Source organism: Schistocerca piceifrons, chromosome 6, assembly GCF_021461385.2.
Source record: "Schistocerca piceifrons isolate TAMUIC-IGC-003096 chromosome 6, iqSchPice1.1, whole genome shotgun sequence".
In the NCBI taxonomy this organism is placed as follows: domain Eukaryota; kingdom Metazoa; phylum Arthropoda; class Insecta; order Orthoptera; family Acrididae; genus Schistocerca; species Schistocerca piceifrons.
In genome coordinates, this window is record NC_060143.1 from 84516073 (window position 1) to 84539839 (window position 23767).

General features: G+C 39.1%; 1 protein-coding gene across 1 annotated transcript in view; it reads left to right on the forward strand.

The window, feature by feature from the left end:
- LOC124802988 (WD repeat-containing protein 26) overlaps positions 1-23767 on the forward strand; it is a 145621-nt gene that overhangs the window by 53658 nt on the left and 68196 nt on the right. The window contains exons 6-7 of the mRNA XM_047264088.1: positions 11230-11349; positions 18504-18642. Of these exons, the coding sequence (XP_047120044.1) occupies positions 11230-11349; positions 18504-18642 (259 nt within the window). The remainder of the gene's footprint in view (positions 1-11229; positions 11350-18503; positions 18643-23767) is intronic.

Below are 23767 nucleotides of genomic sequence, written 5' to 3' on the forward strand. Positions count from 1 at the left end.
ATTAATACTCGACTGCTCTTAATGCTCAATGCAACAAAATGCAATGTGTGCGGTTTCTGATATGGCAATGTTGTAAAAGCAAAATTTTATTGTGTATTGGTGGGTGTAACAGTCAGGGATCTCAACAATTTTAAATCCTTCGGACTGGGTGTAGATTAAAGATTTCTTGGAAGTATCATGCTGAAGATCTTGTGCAGAAACTGAATGCTGCTGTCTTCACTATAAGTATAATATGCACTGCCTCTGACACTGAAACATGAAGACTTTTGCTCAAACAGTCCACGGATGTACTGCCGGTCCATAGTGTCCAACGGGCACAATATTTTGACGATCAGACATGTCACCATCGTCAGCACACCTGACAATGGCGACATGTCTGATCGACGAAATATTGTGCCTGTTGGACACTGTGGACCGGCAGTACACCCGTGGACTGTTCGAGCAAGAAATATGCTGGGAGAAGTTGAACAATCACATGAAGACTTTTGTTTACTTTGCTTATTTTCACTTTATTATCTCGTATGCTGATACACTATGTGATCAAAAGTATCCGAACACCCCCAAAAACATGCGTTTTTCATATTAGGTGCTTTGTACTACCACCTACTGTCAGGTACTCCATATCAGTGACCTCAGTAGTCATTAGACATCGTGAGAGAACAGAATGGGGCACTCCGTGGAACTCGCGGACTTCGAGCATGGTCAGGTGATTGGTGTCACTTGTGTCATACGTTTGTAAGTGAGATTTCCACACTCCTAAACATCCGTAGGTCCACTGTTTCCAATGTGATAGTGAAGTGGAAATGCGAAGGGATACAAACTGCACAAGAGCTTACTGGCCGACCTCGCCGACAGTTGAAGAGGATCCTAATGTGCACTGTTGTAAAAGCGAAATTTTATTGTGTAGTGGTGGGTGTAACAGTCAGCGATCTCAGCAATTTTAAATCCTCAGGACTGGGGGTAGATTAAAGATTTCTTGGAAGTATCATGCTGAAGATCTTGTGCAGATATCTATCCAGACTGTCACACAGGAATTCCAAACTACATCAGGATCCACTGCAAGTACTGTGACAGTTAGGCAGGAGGTGAGAAAACTTGGATTTCATGGTCAAGCTGCTGCTAATAAGCTGTATGTCACACTGGAAGATGCCAAATGACGCCTCACTTTAAGGAGTGTAAACATTCGATGATTGAACAGTGGAAAAATGCTGTGTGGAGTGATGAATCACGGTCCACAATGAGCCATTCCAATGGCAGGGTGTGGGTATGGCGAATGTCCAGTGAACATCATTTGCCAGCGTGCGTAGTGCCAGCAGTAAAATTCGGAGGCGGTGGTGTTATGGTGTGGTCGTGTTTTTCAGGGACGGGGCTTGCACCCCTTGTTGTTTTGCATGGCACTATCACAGCACAAACCTACATTGATGTTTTAAGCAGCTTCTTGCTTCTCACTGTTGAAGACCAATTCAGGGATGGCGATTGCATCTTTTAACACGATCGAGCACCTGTTCATACTGCACAGCTTGTGGCAGAGTGGTTACAGGACAGTAGCATCCCTGTAATGGATTGACCTTCACAGAATCCTGATTTGAATCTTATAGAACACCTTTGGGATGTTTTGGAATGCCGACTTGTGCCAGGCCTCACCAGATCGATACCTCTTCTCAGTGCAGCACTCCATGGAGAATGGGCTGCCATTCCCCAAGAAACCTTCCAGCACCTGGCTGAACGTATGCCTGTGAGAGTGGAAGCTATCATCAAGGCCAAGGGTGGGGCAACACCATGTTGAATTCCAACATTACTGATGGAGGGCGCCACGGACTTGTAAGTCATTTTGAGCCAGGTGTCCCAATCCTTTCGATCACATAGTGTACTTGGGTTTTTGTAACTGTTCTTGTTCCTCTTTAAACTTTCTTCAGTTGGGGATGAGGGACACTGTCCTTACTTTTAAAGAAACAGTGAGGTTTCTGTGCCTCATAATTGACTCTAAGCTTACATGCTTACCACATCTTACGGACCTGAAAAAATGGTCACTTAAGGCTTCAGTTATTTTAAAATGTCTTAGTTACAGTACATGGGGACCAGACAGAACTTGTCTGCTCCAGTTTTACAAGGAATTTGTGTGATCTTGGCCCGATTATGAGTGCATGGAGTATGGGTCTGTGAGACACTCTTAAAGATGTTGGACGTGGTGCACTATGAAAGGATTCGCTTGTCCAGTGGGGCATTCAGAACAAGCCCCATACCAAGTCTCTGTGCAGACAACTACTTATGGTGCGTCAGGCCTGTAAAACACTGTCCACACCATACACACATACCTACCATACGATTGCTCAGCTTCCACTGGCAAGGCTTTTCCATGACCAGCAACAGGCAACGAGGCCCTATGGGACTCATGCACGGGATTGCCTTCTAGAGTTGTGTGGGGCCAGTCTTCATGTTTTACATTGCGGTAGGAGCAGATTTCCACCTTGCTTTCTCCGAAGGCCCAGACTTATTTTAGACTTGACAAATTTTAAGAAAGCTCGTACATCAGACTTTACATTTAAATCTCTGTCTTTTAACCTTTTAGATATGCATCACAGTTTCACAATCCTGTGCACTGATGGCTCCAAGTAAGGGAATTCCCTTGGCTGCTCTGCCGTGTTTCCTGACCATGTCACCAGGATTCGTCTTCCTGATGAGTATACAATTTTCTCGGCAGAGCTCCATGCGATCCTGAAGGCTCTGGAGCAGATGCATTGTATTCGGGGCAAACTGTTTCTCATTTGCTCAGATTCCCTTAGTGCCTTACAATCATTACAGAACCTGTACCCAGCTGAGGAATTGGTCCAGCTGATATATGACCAACTGTACTTGCTCCAATGGCAGGGTAAGCAGGTGTCATTTGGCTTTGTGCCAGGTCATGTGGGGATATGGGGAAATGAACACGCTGATCGGGCTGCCAAGGAGGCCTACAGAGGACAATATGTAGCACAGTGTCCCATTCCCTTGCAGGCTGTTGTTTCTGCACCACACAGGAAGTGCATGCAGTTGTGGGATGAGGTATGGCTGGCGGTAACGACCAGTAATCTGCAGTTGGTGAAGTCAACAGCCCAGCCTTGGCGTTCCTCCTGCCAGTTGCTCAGGTGGAATGAAGTCACGCTCACGCGTCTTAGAATTGGGTTCTGCCTTCTCACACATAGCTTTTTAGTACGGCGAAAGGATCCCTCATTTAAGGTTTTAAAGTTTTGTGATGTGTCTGGACTCCGGCCTAAACTTTTAGGCTGGAGGTCTTAGTGTGTTGCAGAGTGGCTGGCTTTTCCTTTTTTTATTCTTGTGGTCAGCCAGCCACGTTGACATTCTACAGGGTGATTCAAAAATAATACCACAACTTTAAAAATGTGTATTTAATGAAAGAAACATAATATAACCTTCTGTTATACATCATTACAAAGAGTATTTAAAAAGGTTTTTTTTCACTCAAAAACAAGTTGAGAGATGTTCAATATGGCCCCCTCCAGACACTCGAGCAATATCAACCCGATACTCCAACTCGTTCCACACTCTCTGTAGCATATCAGGCGTAACAGTTTGGATAGCTGCTGTTATTTCTTGTTTCAAATCATCAATGGTGGCTGGGAGAGGTGGCCAAAACACCATATCCTTAACATACCCCCATAAGAAAAAATCGCAGGGTGTAAGATCAGGGCTTCTTGGAGGCCAGTGATGAAGTGCTCTGTCACGGGCTGCCTGGCGGTCGATCCATCGCCTCGGGTAGTTGACATTCAGGTAGTTACGGACAGGTAAGTGCCAATGTGGTGGCGCTCCATCCTGCTGAAATATGAATTGTTGTGCTTCTTGTTCGAGCTGAGGGAACAGCCAATTCTCTAACATCTCCAGGTACTGTAGTCCAGTTACACTAGCACCTTCGAAGAAAAAGGGACCAAAAACTTTATTGGCTGAAATGGCACAGAAAACGTTCACCTTAGGCGAGTCACATTCATACTGAGTTGTTTCCCACGGATTCTCAGTGCCCCATATACAGACATTGTGACGGTTGACTTTCCCGTTAGTGTGGAAAGTTGCTTCATCACTAAACACAGCTTTCTGTTCAGCGGTCGCCATCTTAGCATCAACTGACACTGACGCCTAGTCAACAGCGCCTCAAGCGAACAAATGTACAACTAAATGAAACTTTATAGTTCCCTTAATTCGCCGACAGATAGTGCTTAGCTCTGCCTTTTGTCGTTGCAGAGTTTTAAATTCCTAAAGTTGTGGTATTCTTTTTGAATCACCCTGTATATTGTTTTAGCTCCTTATACCACTTTCTTACTGTGTCATTAATGGTTTACTACTGATCCAATACTTTGCTCTGAGTTTCTTTGTGGGTACGCACATAGTTTTCCAGCTTTTGTTACCTGTGTTTTACATGCAGTTTTATCTTCCTGTTTTGTGTATTTTTCTGACAATCATGTCAGTCTGTTTTTGTGCGGGTGCTAAAGACCTTGTTGTCGTGCACCCATACAAACATGTTCATGTCCATGTCAGAAGAAGGGATTGGTAATACCTGTTACCCAGTGTCAGTTCTGCTTTTGGTGAAATTCAGAACATGGGTGTAGGCTGCTGCCCTGCAAGACAGGGGCAGGACTTGCTTCCATCCACCACTCCTCTCCCCTCTGGTGGTCATAATTTGTTTGTTTATGCCCATGACTGCCTGCCAGTGTATAGTGTCAGCACTACAGTGATCGAAATAGAAAACCTTTCCACATATTTTGGTTGCACAGAAATTCTATCTCGAACATGTAAATAAGAGTTATTTTCAGTTGTACATCTATGCTAATCTATGCTAAATGCCTTCTCAGTTCTGTTTGTAGTGTTTTCAAGTGTGAGTTGCGTATCTATGAATGCTCACAAAAGGTTGAAATTTTTTGTGGATTTTCTAATTATAGATTTGGGTGCGAAAAGAAAAATAATGTTGAGAAACACCTTAAATCGGCTATGTACTCAGTTTTCAAGTGTGAGTTGCGTATCTATGAATGCTCATAAAAGGTTGAAATTTTTTGTGGATTTTCTAATTATAGATTTGGGTGCGAAAAGAAAAATAATGTTGAGAAACACCTTAAATCGGCTATGTACTCAGTTCACCAGCAGGAGAATGCTGCTGCTTTTCGGAAACAATTGTTTGTTGAAAACCTAAGTAAATCCAAAACAGAAAATAACCAAACACCATTTCAGAAAAGAAACTGTTGACATTTTTGCAAAAGCAAACATTCCAGTCAGAGGCTCCCCAATCACCAGAAAGTTACTGCAGAGCATTAAGGCTTCATCTTCACTTAATGTGACAACCTTTTAAATTTGTTTGTTTAATCATTAAAAAAAAAAGGCGAATTTTGCCAGAAACATGCTACATTTTCAAGTCCCTACTTATGGCACTCCTATTCTGTATAGGAGTGATTGAGAAATTTTCGCTATGTGTTATTCATTTGTATACTAGCTGACAATGTTTTTCATGTTTTATTTATTCTTTAGTTTGTTTGTTTATAAACTTTTGTTGGCATTTTGTCAGCTGTGCACTGGCTTGTTTCATAATCACACTGCTTTGGCTCGCACTGTTCCATGGAACCTCATAAGTAAATGAAAAAATAAAAATAGTAACGTTGCTTCGTGGTCACAGTATCCAAGGCACAATTCATTTATAATGAAGACATAGTTTATTCCTGAGATATATATTTGATCATTGATGAAATTCATATCTGCTCTTGATCTTTTTGGGAAGCATATTGTGGGGACCTGACGTAATACTTTTGTTATATTTGGTAAAGCATCCCTCTCAATACTGGCCTTTTTTCCCATGGGTGGAAGATCAGTGTTAAAACTGATCACAAAGCATCTGTCTTCATGTTTAATGGGTTGAGCCTGTTCAGTAGAACCTCCGGTTTGTTCATAAAAATAAACAAATTACAACTTGGTGTTCTATTTGTGTTAATGACTATTGTTGTGAAGTAAAGTTCTGGCAGTTAGGATGTAGATAATTCAGTTTTTTTTCTGGGATTATGCAATATATATTCACCATCTTTAAATTTATCTGCTCATTCACAAAAATTGGGGTACCACCACGTGTGAAGAATTCTCTAGTGTAAATCCAGCTATTGAGCTTAATTTTATTTTGTCATTTCATAACTAAGATTCAGTGAAACAGATTATATCAACATTTAATTTATAATTGAGCATTACGTCCAGGTGTTGTTTTTTTTTTTAGGAAACTGGACATTGTGATGTAATATAGTAAATGATGGGCTCTATGTACTTCAACTAATGCTGTTGAACTAATGCTGTTTCTGAAGGCATTTCTAATCAAGCAATTTTAGTGATATCACTGGTATCATCAAGGCAGACATGTATGCTAAACACTAGTCTGTTACTTGTGAGTGAGAGTCACTTTGAGACTAAAGATTATTATCATTAGATTTGAGTATAAAATAGTGCATCAACTGAACAAGAGCAATTATCAGTTATGAAAAGAAAGACACACTTGTTTTGCAATTACCTGTTCTCAAATGTATAATGAATGTAATCATTTAATATCTCATATACATCTATTTTGTAATAGGTTATATTTTTACCCTTTTAAATTAGATATGAGAACTGTAGGCAGTCACATCAGCTTTACTGACTGCTGTTTGGATTATTTTTATTCTGTGCTACTCACTTGAGTGGGGGACACCTTCCTTCATGTGTACATTTGAGAATGTTGCATAATTATCTTCTATAAAAATTATACTCCATTTTACAATGTGTTCTTTTATAGTTTTTTATATTTGTTTTGTGTAAACTGATGATAGCATGCAAGTTTTACAACTGCCAGCTTTAACAATGCTCTATATTGACAGTTCACATGGAAAATAGAATAACTCTAGTGTTTGTAGTCTAAAATTCAGTTCAGTGTAAACGAACAATGACATGAAATCTATGCCTGCCGGTGGAATGACAGAAATTTCTTTATTTATTCTCTCCTGGTTTTGATACGGTTTAGTCAGCTAGAAATGGATGGGGATTGCTTACAATTATACTTATTATATTGACACTAACATAAAATAAGAGATACGCAAAAGGAGATCGCTGTCTCATATTTTTTCGTGAACTTCAACAGGGCTGTTAAACACAAAACAGATTTCTTGTTTGACATTTTCCACGTGAGTAGCAACTTAAGAAATTGGCAATTTCCCTATCAAATTGGTCTTATTAATAAGAGAAATGTCTTTTTAACAGTATCATGAAAAAGAATGATTGCTACTCACCGTGGAGATTGTAATGGTGCTTGAATTACGCAACCATTACGGCACTTCACCTGAACTTCTCGATACCAGTAATATTCTACTGTGTTTCTGCAAAGTAGTTGACATATTTCTGAGACAACATTCAGATTTGATTTCTTTTGTGATACATCGATATGTTTATATTGCAATGATATTATTCTTATGTGTATTCTTTCCTTTGTCACTATGATCTTTCACGTACTTGTAACTCTGATTTTTGGGCACGTAAGCGATTATTAGTTGGTTTTTGACTTGTTAGAGAGTTGGACCTTGAAAAAGTCAAGTGTTGGACGTCATGTTGGAAAGACGCATAACGTAGTCCGCCTATAAAATGTGAACTTTAACAGTGACTGTGAGAGAGATGTTTTCAAGTATGTTTTGTATTGTGAAGTGATGTTTTGTGTGATACGTGATATTGCAATAAAAGCAGTTAAAAGGAAGTGTAACTTAAATTCGGAGTGCTAATTATTTTTTTACATCACTATTGTGCTAACTTTGAAAGGTTTAATCTCCAAGAATGGTTTGAGAAGCGCATCTACAAAACTTTTGAATATAGCAGGATAAAACCTAGGCCTCTTTGCATCCGAGCTTGGAATCATAACCACCTAGATTTTCAACGATTGAGCCATGATTTTACGACGAGACCAGCGTGGGAAACACAAAAAGACGAGTGCCTAGTTTCTTCATTATTACATGAAATGACTATTAACTGTGCTCTAATGACACCTGCCACATAATATGACTGTTGTTGCCCGATAATGCAGTATTTAGCAGCGTTATTAAAATTTTGACCTTTGTTGTGGTAGGGTTGTTAGAAAATGAAACTTTTGAGCTGCAGACAGGCACAACAAAAAGACTGTTACACGTTGATCTTTCAGCCAAATCCTCTCCAGATAATAAAAACACATTCGCGAAAACAAGCAAATCTCATGCACTCATGAGTTCTATTTCCGGCCAGAATGCAACTGTTGCATGGGATGCGAGAAGCAATTTGGAGTGGGACGGGGTAGGGCTAGCAGACTATGGGTGGGGAGAGAGGAGAGAGCTACTTGCCAGAGTGTGCAACTAAAGAGTAGCAGGATGAAGCTATCAGGTGCAGTCTCGGAAGGTTGTAAGGGCAGGGGAATGGGGTGTGGGGCAATGGGGAGCAGGAAAGGAGAGGAGTAAATGCAGGTAGGTGTGTTGACAGTGTGTACAGTGAGGGGGAGGGAATGTAAATCAGGAGGTGGTGATAGGATTGGGGGGGGGGGGGACAGAAACTGTTGGGTGGAGGGTGTGTGGTCAGTGGGTTACCATAGCTCGAGTCTGGGATGATTTCGGGAGTGGAGAATGTGTTGTAAGGATAACTTCCATTTGCACAGTTCAGAAAAACTGCTGATGGAGGAGAGGACCCAGATGGCCTAGGTTGTGAAGCAGTGATTTAGATCAAGCATGTTATTTTCAGCTGCATGTTGTGCAACAGTGTGTTTCACTTTAGTCTTGGCCACAGTTTGGCAGTGTTCATTCTTCCTGGTGGACAGCTTTTTGGTAGTCAGTGATTGCAGTGATTGCAGCAGAGCTGGGATATGACGGCTGCTTTCAGAGGTGACTTGACCTCTGGTGGGACAGGATAAGTACGTGACAGGACTGGAATAGGAAATGCTGGGTGAATGGATTGTGCAGATATTGCGCCTGGTCTTCTGCAGGAATATGATCTCTGTGGTGAGGGGTTGGGATTGGGAGTAGCATAGGGGGATGGACTAGGATGTTGTGGAGGTTGGGTGGGGAAGAGGACACCACTTTAGGAAGAGAGGTAAGTATCTTAGGTAGGATGCCCTTCACTTTAGGGGATGATGGCAGATAATCAAAGCCATGACAAAAGGATGTGGCTCAGTTGTTTAGCTGGTTCTTGAAGGTAGTGGCAGGATTGGGGGTGTGTGGGGGATATGGCACAGGAAATATGTTTGTAGACTAGGTCTGAGGGATAGTTCCTGTCTGTGAAGGCCTTTGTGAGACCTTCAGTGTACTGGGCAATGGAGTTCTTGTCCCCAGGTGACCAGGTTGTATGGGAGGGATTTTTTTGCTGCAGATGCGATGGTAGCTGTTGAAATACAGGTATTGTTGGGGGATTTAATGTGGACGGAGGTGTGGATGGAACCATCAGAGAGGAGTACGTCAATGTCCAAGAAAGTGTCACACTGGGTTGAGCAGGACCATGTGAAGCGGATGGGAGGTTTTTAAGGAATGAGGAAAGGATGTCTTGGCCTCGAGTCCAGATAATGAAGATAGTATCAGTGAAACTGCACCAGACAAGGGGTTTGGGAGGCTACGAAGATGTGGCCCTTACACATGTTGGCACAGGAGGATTCCATGTGAGTGCCAGTATCTGTGTTGCAGATTTGTTTGTATACTGTTCCATCAAAGGAATAGTAGTTTTGTGTTAGGATAGAGTTAGTAAGGTGTGTGGGCAATGAGGCAATGGCTTTGGAGTCTAAAGGATGTTTGTAGAGATAGTGTTCAAGAACGGCAGGACCATGAGGAGTATCTTTGTACAGGGAAGTGGCATCAACAGTGTTGAAGGAGTGTGGATTGTGAGGAGTCAGTGAAGGAAGCAGTTGATATCTTTGATTTGAGAGGCTAGAGTTTTGACAGTTGGTTGAAAGTGTTGGTCAGTCAGGGCTGAAATTCTTTCAGTGGGGGCCTAATAACCAGCTACAATGGGGTGTCCAGGATTGTTGTGTGTGTTGGTATTTTGGAGCCCCAGAAAGTGGGTGTGCAGGTTGTCTTTGGGATGAGGAGGGAATTGGATTTAGGGGAGAGGTTATCTTCCAACCTTCCATTGTTGGAAAGGTCTTTTTCATTTAAATGAAAAATTATTTTGTTATTTTCTGTTGAGACATAACTAACAGGTCATTTTCCAGTACTGTTTGTATGATACAAACATATCTTTAGCTGCATGGATTCCTCTTTCCTGCTTGAAATGTAGCCAAGATATAATCTTCTACATCTACACATGCTGGATCTTTCATTGCGATAGGATCTAGTGTGGATTTCTTGCTGCCATCACTCTTCAAAGTGATGTTGGGATCAGAATAAGTCTCCCCAGTTTACTTCTTCTTTTATGTACTTAACACAGCTTTGGTTACAGCCGTAGCTTTCTGGCTCTTCTGATTTTGGCCTACTTCTTTTTCAGCTGTGGGTTTGCTGCTGGAGATGATGTCTCCCCACAGTTATGTTGCTGGTGTATGGGAAGGCCAGCCCGCAGTACACCCGTGTGTAACTCGTGGCTGGGCCGTAGGCAACCAGTGTATCACGTTTGGGAATTGACTGTGTCATATTTTGGAATGGAGTGTATCATGTTTAAGGATTATATTGACTGCTTGATAATTAGCATCATATAATAAATGTGAGAATAATTAATAATACAGCAGATAGAACACAGAAAATTGTGTATGTAACACAAATTTGGTGGATGTATAATCAGTATTTGCATAAGTGTGGCAGTATTCTGGAAGTGTGTGCACATTTATTTTCAGTCTGAAAGTGCTATTCCTCAAAATTATTTTTTGCCTCCCAAGTGAAGTTTCTAAAGAAAAAACAAATTATGACTGATTATTCCTAAATGGTTGCAGCATAACAAACAGTAGGAACATTTTTGAGAGATATTATCATGGGCTGGGTGTATCAGTTTTTGGAAAGTTCTATCAGTTTTAGGATATCTTACCCTAGTACATTTACTGAATCTAAATTATCAGGGATGCCATCACTTAAAAAAAATCTTTAATTGTTGTTTCTGGGACTATTCACTTGAGTTCATAATAATAACTGTAACACTCGAATAGCAGCTAAGAACTCATTGTCTGAAAATACACAGATACATTAAAATCAGGTAGTTTTGCTCTTGGTGTTGTTGTGTACACTATCTTAGTATTAGTGTGTGCTGTGTTGTGTGCAGACTCCATACGCTGCTGTGCCAAGCAGTGGAACACCAGAAGCATAGTTGCCCCTACCACAACACCTTAACAGAAGAAGGGCTTGCGGGTGTCTCGCTCCTTGTTGACCACCATTGTTCCAGGCAAGTAATGTTTGCTATTGTTTATGATAGCAACAAAGGGACAATAATTCTTGCTGAAATGTCACTAACACTATTAACCTCTTAACATAAAACACCATGATATCTCATTTTTCTTATTTTGGCAGGAACTTAAAATCCCAAGCATACTTGGGCAACTTAAGAACAGACCTTAAAGAAAAAATAATAAAACCCCGCTTATACCCGTTTCAGCACTGACAGTTAAGTGTTCAAGCCACTAGAGAGCATATGGTCGTACGTTTGTATCCCAGCTGCTGTGATTTGGTTGAGGTGGTTGCTACTAGATATCATCTTTGCTGTGTGCAGCTTTGGGTACTCGACAACAAAACACACATTTTCAGCCTCTCTCCTGTATGTTGATTAGGTAATGTTTTCAAAAAAGGATGGCTACAGTGATCCTGAGTTTGACATTGTATTTTGCAGATCAGAAAGTGAAGAATGTGATGTTACTTCATTAGAGGCCAAACGTGATGACAATTCATCAGTTGAGTGACAAGTGATCACCAGTGGTATGAGATAAATACAGCCACTGTGCTCCAGTCAGCTCCTCCAAGATTTATGTTCACAGGAAACTGTTGTGAAATATATGGTTAGACTTCATACCTGCACAGAAACCAAAAAATGACTTCAAGTTTCAGGATATTTTAGCTAAAATTCCAGTGCACGAGTATACTTGGGGTTTTATTGTTGGTGGTCTCCAAAATTTTTAACTCATTATTTTGAGCTTTAAGAACTCTCTCTGTATTTCTATATGTAATGTCATTCATTATGGTATGTTTTTCAAAAAAATATCAGTTTTTGTAACATAATTTGAAAACAAAATCAGTATGTTAAGGGGTTAATGATTATAACTTGTTTGATGCATAGTGAGCTTTGTTTGCATTTTTTTCATGTTGTTAGTTGATAGTACCTATCTCCGTTGGCTACTGGTGAGAGATTTAATGTGGAAATTAAGTAGTAAAAGTACTTTTATTTCAGCAAGTATGGATTCAGTAGTTTTCTTCATGTGAGTAAAATGATCTTTAGCTTTCCTAGGATTAGTGTGCCACATTTACAAAGAAAACTGTTCCTTACGTGGTGTATTTATAACATTCTCTGCACACACATTTTCATGTTTTGGGGTATCTTTGTTTAAAATTTGGATCATACATAGCTAAGATCTGGGAAATATCTTTGTCACTGAGTGAGTTGCAGTCTCTACTAGCCACTGGTCCAACAACAAATTGATCTGCTAACAGATGAGGTGTTGCACTGTTTAAGGTATTGGACTTTTATTGGGAGATGTAGGGCTCAGATCCCTGTTCAGCTCTCGTGGCTTTTGTTTCTTCTTGTTATTTCCTCAAATCACTTCAGGCAAATAAAACAATAGTTACTTTCAAGCACATGGTCAATTTCCTGTCCAATCCTCACCCAGTCAGAAAGATTTGCTCCATCACTAAATGACATAATCAGTGGTGCATTAAAATTGTAACTTTTTTCCCCCTTCCAGTTGGTCTTTCATTTTGCCATGCTTATTTACTTGCCTGCCTGACTATTAAGTCTTTCTTATAGGAGTTTCAACACCAGATGGGCATTATGTTTATCTACAGATAGAAAATGGTTATAAAAATAAGAGAGTACTCTGAATGACTGGCCCGCACATAGAGAACATTTTGGTGTAAGCAAGGAAAGGTGCTGCTGTGGCTCTGCTTTACTGAATTCATGCTTGTGTGAAATGTGACCCAGCATGTGCTAGTTTTTCACTATTGTGAAACAGGAAAAATTAGGGCTGAAATTTAAGAAAACACTTGGCCTTCCATTTTAGTAAAGGAGAATATTGTTTTATGATAGAGATAATAGTATTTTCAACATTATGTTATGAGATGCTTAATTGGTTCATAGTTATTATAATACCCATTTCAAGTGCTTTGCATAGTCCACTGCTGCTGCATGTTTTAAAACTTAAAAAAATGTGTATTGCAATATGACATTAGTTTATGCAGAATTCAGTCATGGAGCAGCCTTGCATGGCACTTGTTGTAGAATGAGAGCTACTTTTGTTTAAATTTATGTTTTTTTTGTTTGTGCTAATAATTAAATAACCATTGGAAATGTAATATCCATTCAGCTGCTAGTCTGTCACTGTGTGAAATTTTAAATCAGACAGACACTTTTCGTTATATGTGTTACGCTGGATAAACTAGAATTTTGACATCTAAAGTTCAGGATCCTGTTATATTTCAAATCTCAGAAATCTACACTAGGTGTAGTGAATTTCATGATTATGAAAATTATTTTTTAATTCATATATAATTTCTACAGGATATATTTCAGAATGTAGATAGAATTATTGTTTGTGGTAATTTAGCAGCTGTCTGCAGCATAGTCAAGTCCAGTGCCGAGCTGTCTCTTTGAAATATATGAAGACTTAGTGCTACTTCTATCGACAACTGACAGAACAGATCTTATGTAGCATGTTAAAAGGAACAGGTGTATATAATGCTTGAGTTTATAGGAAAGGGCAAACATAGGAAAGGGCAAACCTGTAGCATCTGTTCCTGTATAGTGCAAATTTTGTTCTTTGGGTCTTTTCGTATCATATCCACATATTATATGAATTTACAGTGTAAATTTCAAACAGATCCAGACCTGTCATCTTTCATATAGCATATTAGATTGTTTAAGGTAGGAAAATTCATAAGCATGTAGTTGTTTGCATCGTGTCTTCCTTTGGTATGATAACCAAAATATAACGTACTTCACATTATAACAGAAGGCATCAACACGGAAAGTTGCCAGAAAATATGTACTGCAATCTTCAAGTGTATTATGACAACTGTACTAAAAGAAATAAAAAAGCACTCATAAGGTCTTCACTAATAGTTAGAGCGTTGTTCAAATTGCTCATATGTTTGAAGATGCTTGTCTTGTATACAAAGTTATACATGACATAGTCTGTACTGTGTAGTAGATAGGGGACGGGAACCATGGGCATGAACTTGTTTGCAAACCATCATATTTGTTGCCAAAGAGCTATGTGGTGCTACATGATTATGGTGAATTTGGATTGCTTTCATATTATCGTGTGACCTGTTTCTCCTAATGGCTTCTCTATGACTGAGAGGTGTCACAGTGTTGCACTTGCTGTTCACGGTATCATCTCATTCCACAAAATGAAGGAAATGACTCCATTGCCACTGCAAAGTGTCTTGATAACTTCCTGTGCTGATTGCTAGTTCGTAAGGTCTTTGGCTTTGGAGTGAAGGTGTGTCACCATCCTGTGAACCTATTCTTCAGTCTTAGATAAAAAATACACACCCATCTTTTGTCGCTTGGTGCCACGTCATGAAAAAGGCATTGAATACCTTAAGCAGATCAGAGCAGGCTTCCTCCCGTCTGTAACTCAGATTGAGTGCCAACTATTTAGACACACCATTTGCATATTTTCCTGTATTTGAAGGAAGAGTCCCTCAAACTTGGTGCTCAGTTTACATGACCTACATCAGTTAATTAAGAAATACTTGCTGCTTTTCATGACTTTCAGAACAGTCGTATATATTCAGAAGTAGAGAAGTTATTTTCGCTATTTATCAATATAATTTTAAAAATCAGATTGCAATGAAAGATTTCTGGGCCTACTCACATATTTTAAAAAAGAGAGAGATAATAAGTTTACCCAGATGGTTGGCAGCCTAGTCAGTTATCAGGTAATTCTGCATAATGAATTGATCAGCACAAATTACAAAATAATCAAACAGATACAGCTTTTTCTTGATGAAGAATCATTTAACTTTTTGTTGGTATATACTCCAATTTTCCCTTTGCTTTTATTACCCTATGTGGTATAGAATGCGAAATTCTGTGCAGTCAGCTGATGCACTTGTTGTATCATATTTCCATTGATGAAAACAAGAAACGAGGATATAGTTGTACCCTGTCCAGTGTTATGGAAAGCTGAATCGCTGCAAAGGATGTCCTATGAAAACATGTGAGGTTCACATGCCATTTATTCTGAAGTGTAAATTTGAGGAATGGGTGAATTAACTGAATGAGACTGGATGTCACAATACTTTGGAAGGTAATCATCTGTTACTGGCATAGTGAATAATTCAGGTGAATTCTTAATCTGTTTGTCCCAATGAATTCACTATCATGATGCATACTATATACATTCATAGATACCTTATCTTCAATTTATGTGGAAGTCTAGACATACTACTGAAGTCAGGCCCTTCATTTCAGTTTGTGATATTTGTATGCACTTTAGTAAGTTAAAAGATATTTTTGCTTGTTGGATTTGTGACCAGTGACCCAAATGCAAACTATACCATATTCCATTCAAAGTGAGAGGGTATGAATGCTCAATAGAAAATACAAATACAAATTGAAAACAGTATGTTTAGTTGAGAAAGATTAATGCCTTTGTATACACTCCACAGCAAAATAAACTGTAGGGAAACTATTTAATAATGCAGATTCCCTTGCTGATGAATGCTAAAACACTGATGAGTCAGAAAAGTTTTGAAATTAGCAGTTTAACAGCATGGTACCTACAGGAAGTAGTTAGAAATATGTGATATATTAAACACCAACATTTGTAAACTTATATATGTATAAAATAACTGTATACTTAAAATGTAACTGTCTTCACTAACCTAAATAAGTAATTTTAATGGCTGTATTGCTTTCAGTAAAGAGCCAGTAAAATAATAAAATGAAATGCAGAAAACTGATAACAAATTATCAGAAACCTAAAAGGGATAGATGGTTTGATTTTAGGATCCAATCCTTGTCGTATTTTGGGAGTGGACACTGGAAAGGGAAAAAGTAAGATGAGAGACACAAGTGGGTATAATTCTGTCTAGTATTAATATTGTTCTTTTTCTTTGTTGTTGTTGTTGTTGTTGTTGTTGTTGTTGTAAAAAATGGGAGAATTGCCCAAAATAGATGGAAGGAGTCAGTAGAAACACTGCATTAGAGAAGCTGAGTTTCCTTAGTTACTTCCAGTTCCTCTTGTGTAGTTGATTATTATTTAGGGCCAGTGGTCTTTATGGCTCTTCCCTCTGCATTTTTCTTGTTAACTCTCTTCCTACAGTTTGAAATGTTCCTTTGCTCTGTATGCCAGAGAAAAAATATTCTCAACAGCCATTCATGTTGTCCACATAGTGTGTGGCACACATCCGATGTGTCACGCGTAACTGTTCCATGGTTTGACAAAGAAAGATTTATTAGGTGTTACTAAATGACTTTGTTCTTTAAATGATTTAAATAAGGGTTACCGACTGTACTTCGATTTGTGAGAAGAGTAATTACTAACAAGTTTTCCACCACTGATTTAAATGCTACTGCTGCCTGAATGTGTCCAGGAAACCCTCAAATCTGGTCGCTGAAACATAAGTCAAACACTCCTTGCTGTCTGTACTTAGTGACCGATTGATGTTAATCAAAATGTTCTTGAATTATGGGTGGGATAGTTGACTGAAAACAGATTAGCATTCACAGTTCCTCAAATGTAAACAGATTATGTTCTGGAGAAGAAATACCATTTATTTAGTTTAATCTATCTGAGCTAAGCATACTCCTTTAACTTTGTCTTCTCTGGCTCAGTATTAGCACTGCAACCTCACATAGCTGTTGCCATAAAGGCAGTTTGGTATTTTGGTAGTTTTCTTCCACCTCAAGTACTTTGTTTGTTTTGAACAATCTGTAACTAGAAATCTTATGTCAGCACCTGTAAATAAATAATTTTATGTATGATGTGACATGGAAAATTTGTCTATTTATTGTCTTATGAAAGTCCATCAATCTTGTGGACATGGGACAGTAGCTGACAATAGAAGTAGTGGAAATGGAACACCACAGCTGTATTTTAAAAGTATTTATTATTTAGATGTTTGGTTTGAACGTTAAGTTTGCATCATCTTCAGGTCCTATAATAAACCAAATAAATACTTCCAGCCATAGACTCGTGTATCATAGGAACCATACAATAACAAGGCCCTGTGGACTAATATTCATCAGGAGTGTATATTCTGAATGTGTCACTGTCACAGTCACTTCGTAGTATTAGGCCCCAAGCTTTGTAACTAGAGTTAATAGACTTTTCCACTACATAATCTGAAGTTACGTGAAACATTGAAGTTCTTGCAATTTGTTCACATTGTTAACTGATTTTCATGTGCTTGTAGTTAGTCAAAGAGGATTGTTTCAGAAGTTATATCCAGGGTGTGTCTAGGGCAAACCTAATAACTAAAAGTATTATTTCTATATTAATATTAATAAGAAACCACCACAGCAGTATTGATACCCATTTATTGATTCACGGCCAGCTTTGTTCGAAAGAACATCATCAGATTACACTGCCAACATGACTTAAGAAGTCAAGTTATCAAACGTAATGTTAAAGGCAAATTCTGAAACATGACAATCGTATAAACACTCCATCCATCACATGACAGTAGCATGGTGAACAGTGAGCATAGGCAATTTGGCGTGCGATAGCACTCACTACTCTGTGCTTCTGCCAGACAATCGATGGGGTGTTTATGTGAATGTCAAGTTCCAGAATTTGCCTTTAATTTATGAGAGATAACTAAATCATAATACTGTCACAACACTGTAGGGATTTGTTATGAAGACTGTTGGCAGTGTATCTTTTGAATGAAGTCAGTCATGACATATTGAATGTATAACAATTAAGCTGTGGTGCTTTTATATTAATATTAACTAGAATCAGCTGTGGAGATCAAGATGATCAAAATCATTTCATTTTATTTTAATGTACTACAGTTTGCTTCAGAGTAAAGTGCTTCTTAACTCAACATCAGTGGTATCACAGACCTTCAAACGATGACAACTTCTTCAAAATTTAAACTTCTGGAAAGGTGAAAGATAATAATTTTTCAAAAGTAGTTCAGTATTAAGGGATTTTTCTGTGGTTGCATTGGCCAGTAACTGATATCTGAAAGGCATTATAAAATTTAAATCAGTTTTGAAAATAACATGATATTTTGTATTACCTCTTTAATGCTCTTGCCTGTTTTCTTAAGCTGTAGAATTGACACAGACGAGTAAATTGTTGAGGTACATTTGTTTACTAAATTGTTTGTAATTTCTATTGTTTATGCAATTCATAATTAAAGATGTGTTTTCTGCAGGGATCAATTTCCATGTGAAACAGTGCAAATACTCAATGATCATTGTGATGAGGTGTGGTTTTGTCGCTTCTCCCCAGATGGTCTCAAACTTGCCACTGGATCGAAAGACACTACAATTGTGATATGGGATGTCAACCCAGTGAGTACAACTCAGGACATTAGTGTGAATTTATTTCAGTTAAAATGTCTACAATTTTTTTTATAATAGACACAAAGATAGCCTGAGATATAATATGTAAAAATATGAAGGCGTTTGACGTAAACAATAAAAAGTTTATTAATAAAGGTAATATTAATTGTAGCATTGTTTGTCGAATAATGAAAAATCCAGGATGGAATAATGACAAGTTTATGAAAAGGATAAATTGCCACTCACCATATAGTAGAGATGTTGAGTCACAGACAGACATAACAAAAAGACTACTAAACATATAGTCTGTCCTTGGCAGCCACAGACAGCGGTCATTTATGTGTGAGCTGCATTAAGCTTATGTATTGTCTGTGACTCAACACACTGCTATATGGTGAGTAGCAGTCTATCCTTTCCATAATATTGTCATTATAGCATTGTCTGTAATATATGACTGAAATTGTGTGTTGTGTGCAGCCTGATGATTCAACATGTCTATGGCCTGTTCTACATAATCATCATACACTTGACTTGTTCAGTATTACTGGTCTTGAAGACAGTATAGCTTTCACTCAGAATGTCACATTGTGTTCATCAGCAACTTGGTGAAATGGTGAAATCATTCAATTTATGCCATGAGGCAATGCGCCAAGGAGTTTGTAATCGGTACTAATCAAACTTCGGAGGAACATTCGCACATGTCCCCGCTCAGCATTGGCTGCGTTTAATGTTCATCGAAGCAATACTGGCCAAAATGTAGTCATTTGTTTGACTCCATGCGTGGCTTTGTGCAGAGCAAGTGTGTGTTTCTACTGACTTTGAGCTATTATGTCTCAGGCAATATTCAGTTGAAAGAAACGCAGTTTGACAAGTTCATGCGTTCTCTTAAGAATAATAATGAAAAGAATTTTATGAGCCATATCCAGCCAAAACCTTTTGGGCAGAACCTTCCAAAATGATCATGCCCGAAGAATTTCAGAGCTAGGCTTCTTACAGTTCATGTACTAAAAATATGACAAATGTGAAACTTCACACGTAGTAACCTAACAGTACAAGGTTCTCAAATATAAAGTTTGATTTATGTTCCACTTTCCAATATTGACTAAATTAAGTGCAAAGTTGAAACCTTTGCAAAAATATAAAAAATTGCAATATTTTCAATCTGATTTTGCAAAAAACTGTGTTGTAACATGAACTAACATTGCTAGCTAATTTGAATCAAAGTTCAGCACAAAAATTGCGGCATGAAGAAAATGTAAACTTTGTCTCTTATGCCTTGTAGATTAAACATCTGCTGAACATAAAAAAAGACAAAGAACTCAATAGCTTGGCAGCACAAGAATGTGGAATACAAATTTTCATTCATCTACCATTTTCCAACGATCTACAAATTCGTCAAGAAGTTTATTAAATCTTCAAAACCAGTTTAATTCAAAACACCATGTTTTAACCCACTGCAGATTGCAAAAATGTGTGAAACAAGCCAACAATCTTGTCTTTAGGTCAAAACAATGAGAGATACTTCTGTACACAAAACATTCTGAACCGAGCTCCTTGGTTAGTATAGCTGCATCTACATCTACACTCTGCGAACCACCTTGGGGTGCATGGAAGAGGGTTACATCTCATTGTACCAGTTATTAGTGTTTCTTCCCGTTCAATTCACATATGGAGCATGGAAAGAATGATTGTTTGAATGCCTTGAGCTTGCAGAAATTAGTCTAATCTTATCCTCATAATCCATATTGGAGTGATATGTAGGGGGTTGTAGTACATCCCTAGAATAATCATTTAAAGATGGTTCTTGAAACTTTGTTAATAGACTTTTTCAGGATAGTTTGTCTATTCTCAAATTCTTCAGATCAGTTCCTTCAGTATCGCTGTGACACTCTCTCTCAGATCAGACAAGCCCATGACCATTTGTGCTGCCATTCTCTGTATACATTCAGTATCTGGCGTTAGTCCTATTTGGTACAGGTCCCAGACACTTAAGCAATATTCTAGATTGGGTAGCACAAGTGATTTGTAAGCAATCTTCTTTGTAGACTGATTGCACTCCCACAGTATTCTACCAATAATCTGAAGTCTACCTATCGCCTGCTTTACACACAACTGAGCCTGTGTGACCAGTTTACTTTGGTATTTGTATCAGTGGGTCAATTCCAGCAGTGACTAATTGATATTATAGTCATGGGATACTCCTTTTTTTCGTCTTGTTAAGTGCACAGTTTTACATTTCTGAACATTTAAGGCAAGTCGCCTGTTTTTGCAGTTCTTTGAAATCTTATCAAAATCTGACTGAATACTCGTGCAGCTTTTTTCAGATAGCACTTCATTATAAATAACTGTTGGATCTGCAAAAAGTTTGATTTTGCTATTACTATGGTCTGCAAGGTCATTAATATACAACATGAACAGCAAGGGTCCCAACACCCTTCCCTGGGGCACACCTGAAGTCACTTCTACATCTGATGATCGCTCTCCATCCAAGATAACATGTTGCATCCTTCCTACCAATAATATCCTCAATTCAGTCACAAATTTCACTTGATACCCCATATGATCATACTTTTGTGATGTGGTACTGAGTGAAATGCTTTTCAGAAATCAAGAAATACTGCGTCTATGTGGCTGCCTTGATCCAAAGCTTTCAGAATGTCATGTGAGAAAAGTGCTAGTGGGTTTCACATGGTCAATGTTTCTGAAATCCATGCTAATTGGCATTGAGGAGATCATTCTGTTCAAGATACCTCATTATGTTTGAGCTCAGAATATGTTCTAAGTTTCCACAACAAATCAGTGTCAAGGATATTGGATGGTAGTTTTGTGGATCACTTCTACTACCCGTCTTGTAGCCAGGTGTGACCTGTGCCTTTTTCCAAGAACTGGATACAGTTTTTTATTCAAGGGATCTATGATAGATAATAGTTAGAGGGGGAATATAGAATCTGACAGGGAATCCATCGGGTCCTGGAGCTTTGTTCAGTTTTAACGATTTTAGCTGTTTCTTAACGCACTGACACTACCACTTACTTCAGTCATCTTTTCAGTGGTACGAGGATTAAATTGGGGCAATTCTTGATTTCTGATTGTAAAGGAAAGTTTCAAAACAGAGTTAAGCATTTCAGCTTTTGCTTTGCTACCCTCAATTTCAGTTCTTGTCTCATTTGCTAGTGACTGGATACAGACTTAGGTGCACTAACAGCCTTTATATATGCTGTATGTTGACTGCATTTTAATCTATCAACTAGACCCCAATGATTTTTACAGTGTGTTTCCTGCAGTGTTTAACTATTAATGTCCACATGTAGTGTTTGCAGTGCATTTTTCCTTGTTCAAATAGTATAGTATTAGTTTTTATACAGTAAAAGTTCTGGGCCACTAGCTTCCCACTCAATCCCTCTTACCCTACTCCACCTGCTGAATTGCAGTTCCAGCATTGTGTATACAGCTGACACAATATAGGAGACAAAGAGTTTATTCTGAAAGCTAACAAGTTTTCTTTCTCTTTTCTGCACCTGTCTGCGACTCAGTGGTTCTGCTATTCGGCTTGTGCTCTCCTTTACTCCTAAGTTAATATATATTAATATTAGTTTTTGTGAGATTAAGACTTAAACTTACTGCTATGAACCAGTTGTAGGTGTGTTCAGATATCGCCTATACTGTGTGATAATTGTGCTTGTGCCATCACCATACATTACAAGTTTTCAACATTCATTTAAAGTCATTTTTAGTCATTCATGTAGGTTGAAAACAAGAGTAGTCCAGTACTAATCCTTGTGGAACCCCATTCTGACATTCGTTTCATATGCCTTTGACACAGTCTACCAATGTGACCCTCTGCTTTCTGGTAAACTTGGTCCAAATGTTCGATTTCTCTGTAGTCCGATAACAGTATTGTTTTGTTATAATAATGATTTTATTTTGCCATATGTATGCAGACAATAAAAAAAAATCAGCCAATAATAAAATCAAACAATGGAAAATCCAGGATGGAATGTAACAATATTATGAGAAGGAAAGTTGCTACTCACCATAGCAGAGATGCTGAGTTGCAGATAGGCGCACCAAAAAGGCTGTCACAATTATAGCTGTCGGCTGCTAAGGCCTTCATTAATGATAGACAGACATACGCAAGTGTGTGCACACATGACCCCCCCCCCCTCCCACACACACACACACACACACACACACACACACACTACTGCAGTCTCAGGCAACTTAAACCACACTGCGACTGCGAGCAGCAGCACCAATGTGTGATGGGATGGCGACTAGGTGGGGGTTAGGACGACCTTGGGGTGGGGAGGGGAAGGAATAGTATAGTGGGGGTGGGAGACAGTGAAGTGTTGCAGGCAGGTTAGACTGAGGGCTGGTGAGGGGAAGGGGGGGGGGAGTAGTGGAAAAGGAGATAAATAAAAAGACTGGGTGTAGTGGTGGAATGATGGGTGTTGGAATGCGAACAGGTAAGGGGCTGGATGGGTGAGGACAGTGACTAACAAAGGTTGAGGCCAGGAGGGTTTTGCGGGGAAAGTTCCCACCTGCGCAGTTCGGAAACGCTGGTGTTGGTGGGAAGGATCCATATGGCACAGGCTGTGAAGCGGTCATTGAAATAAAGGATAACATGTTTGGCAGTGTGTTCAGCAACAGGATGGTCCATTTGTTTTTTGGCCATAGTTTGTCGGTGGTCATTCATGCGGACAGACGGCTTGTTGGTTGTCATGCCTACATAGAATGCAGCACAGTGGTTACATCCTAGCTTGTAGCCTACATGACTGGTTTCACAGGTAGCCCTGCCTTTGATGGGATAGGTGATGTTAGTAACTGGACTGGAGTAGGTGGTGGTGGGTGGATGTGTGGGACAGGTCTTGTATCTAGGTCTATTACAGGGGTATGAGTCATGAGGTAAGGGATTGGGAGCAGGGGTTGTGTAAAGGTGGACGAGTATATTGTGTAGGTTCAGTGATTGGTGGAATACCACTGTGGGAGGGGTGGGAGGGATAGTGGCCAGACATTTCTCATTTCAGGGCAAGACGAGAGGTAATTGAAACCCTTGCGAAGAATGTAATTCAGTTGCTCCAGTCCTGGGTGGTACTGAGTTACAGCGGGAATGTTCCTCTGTGGCCGGACGGTG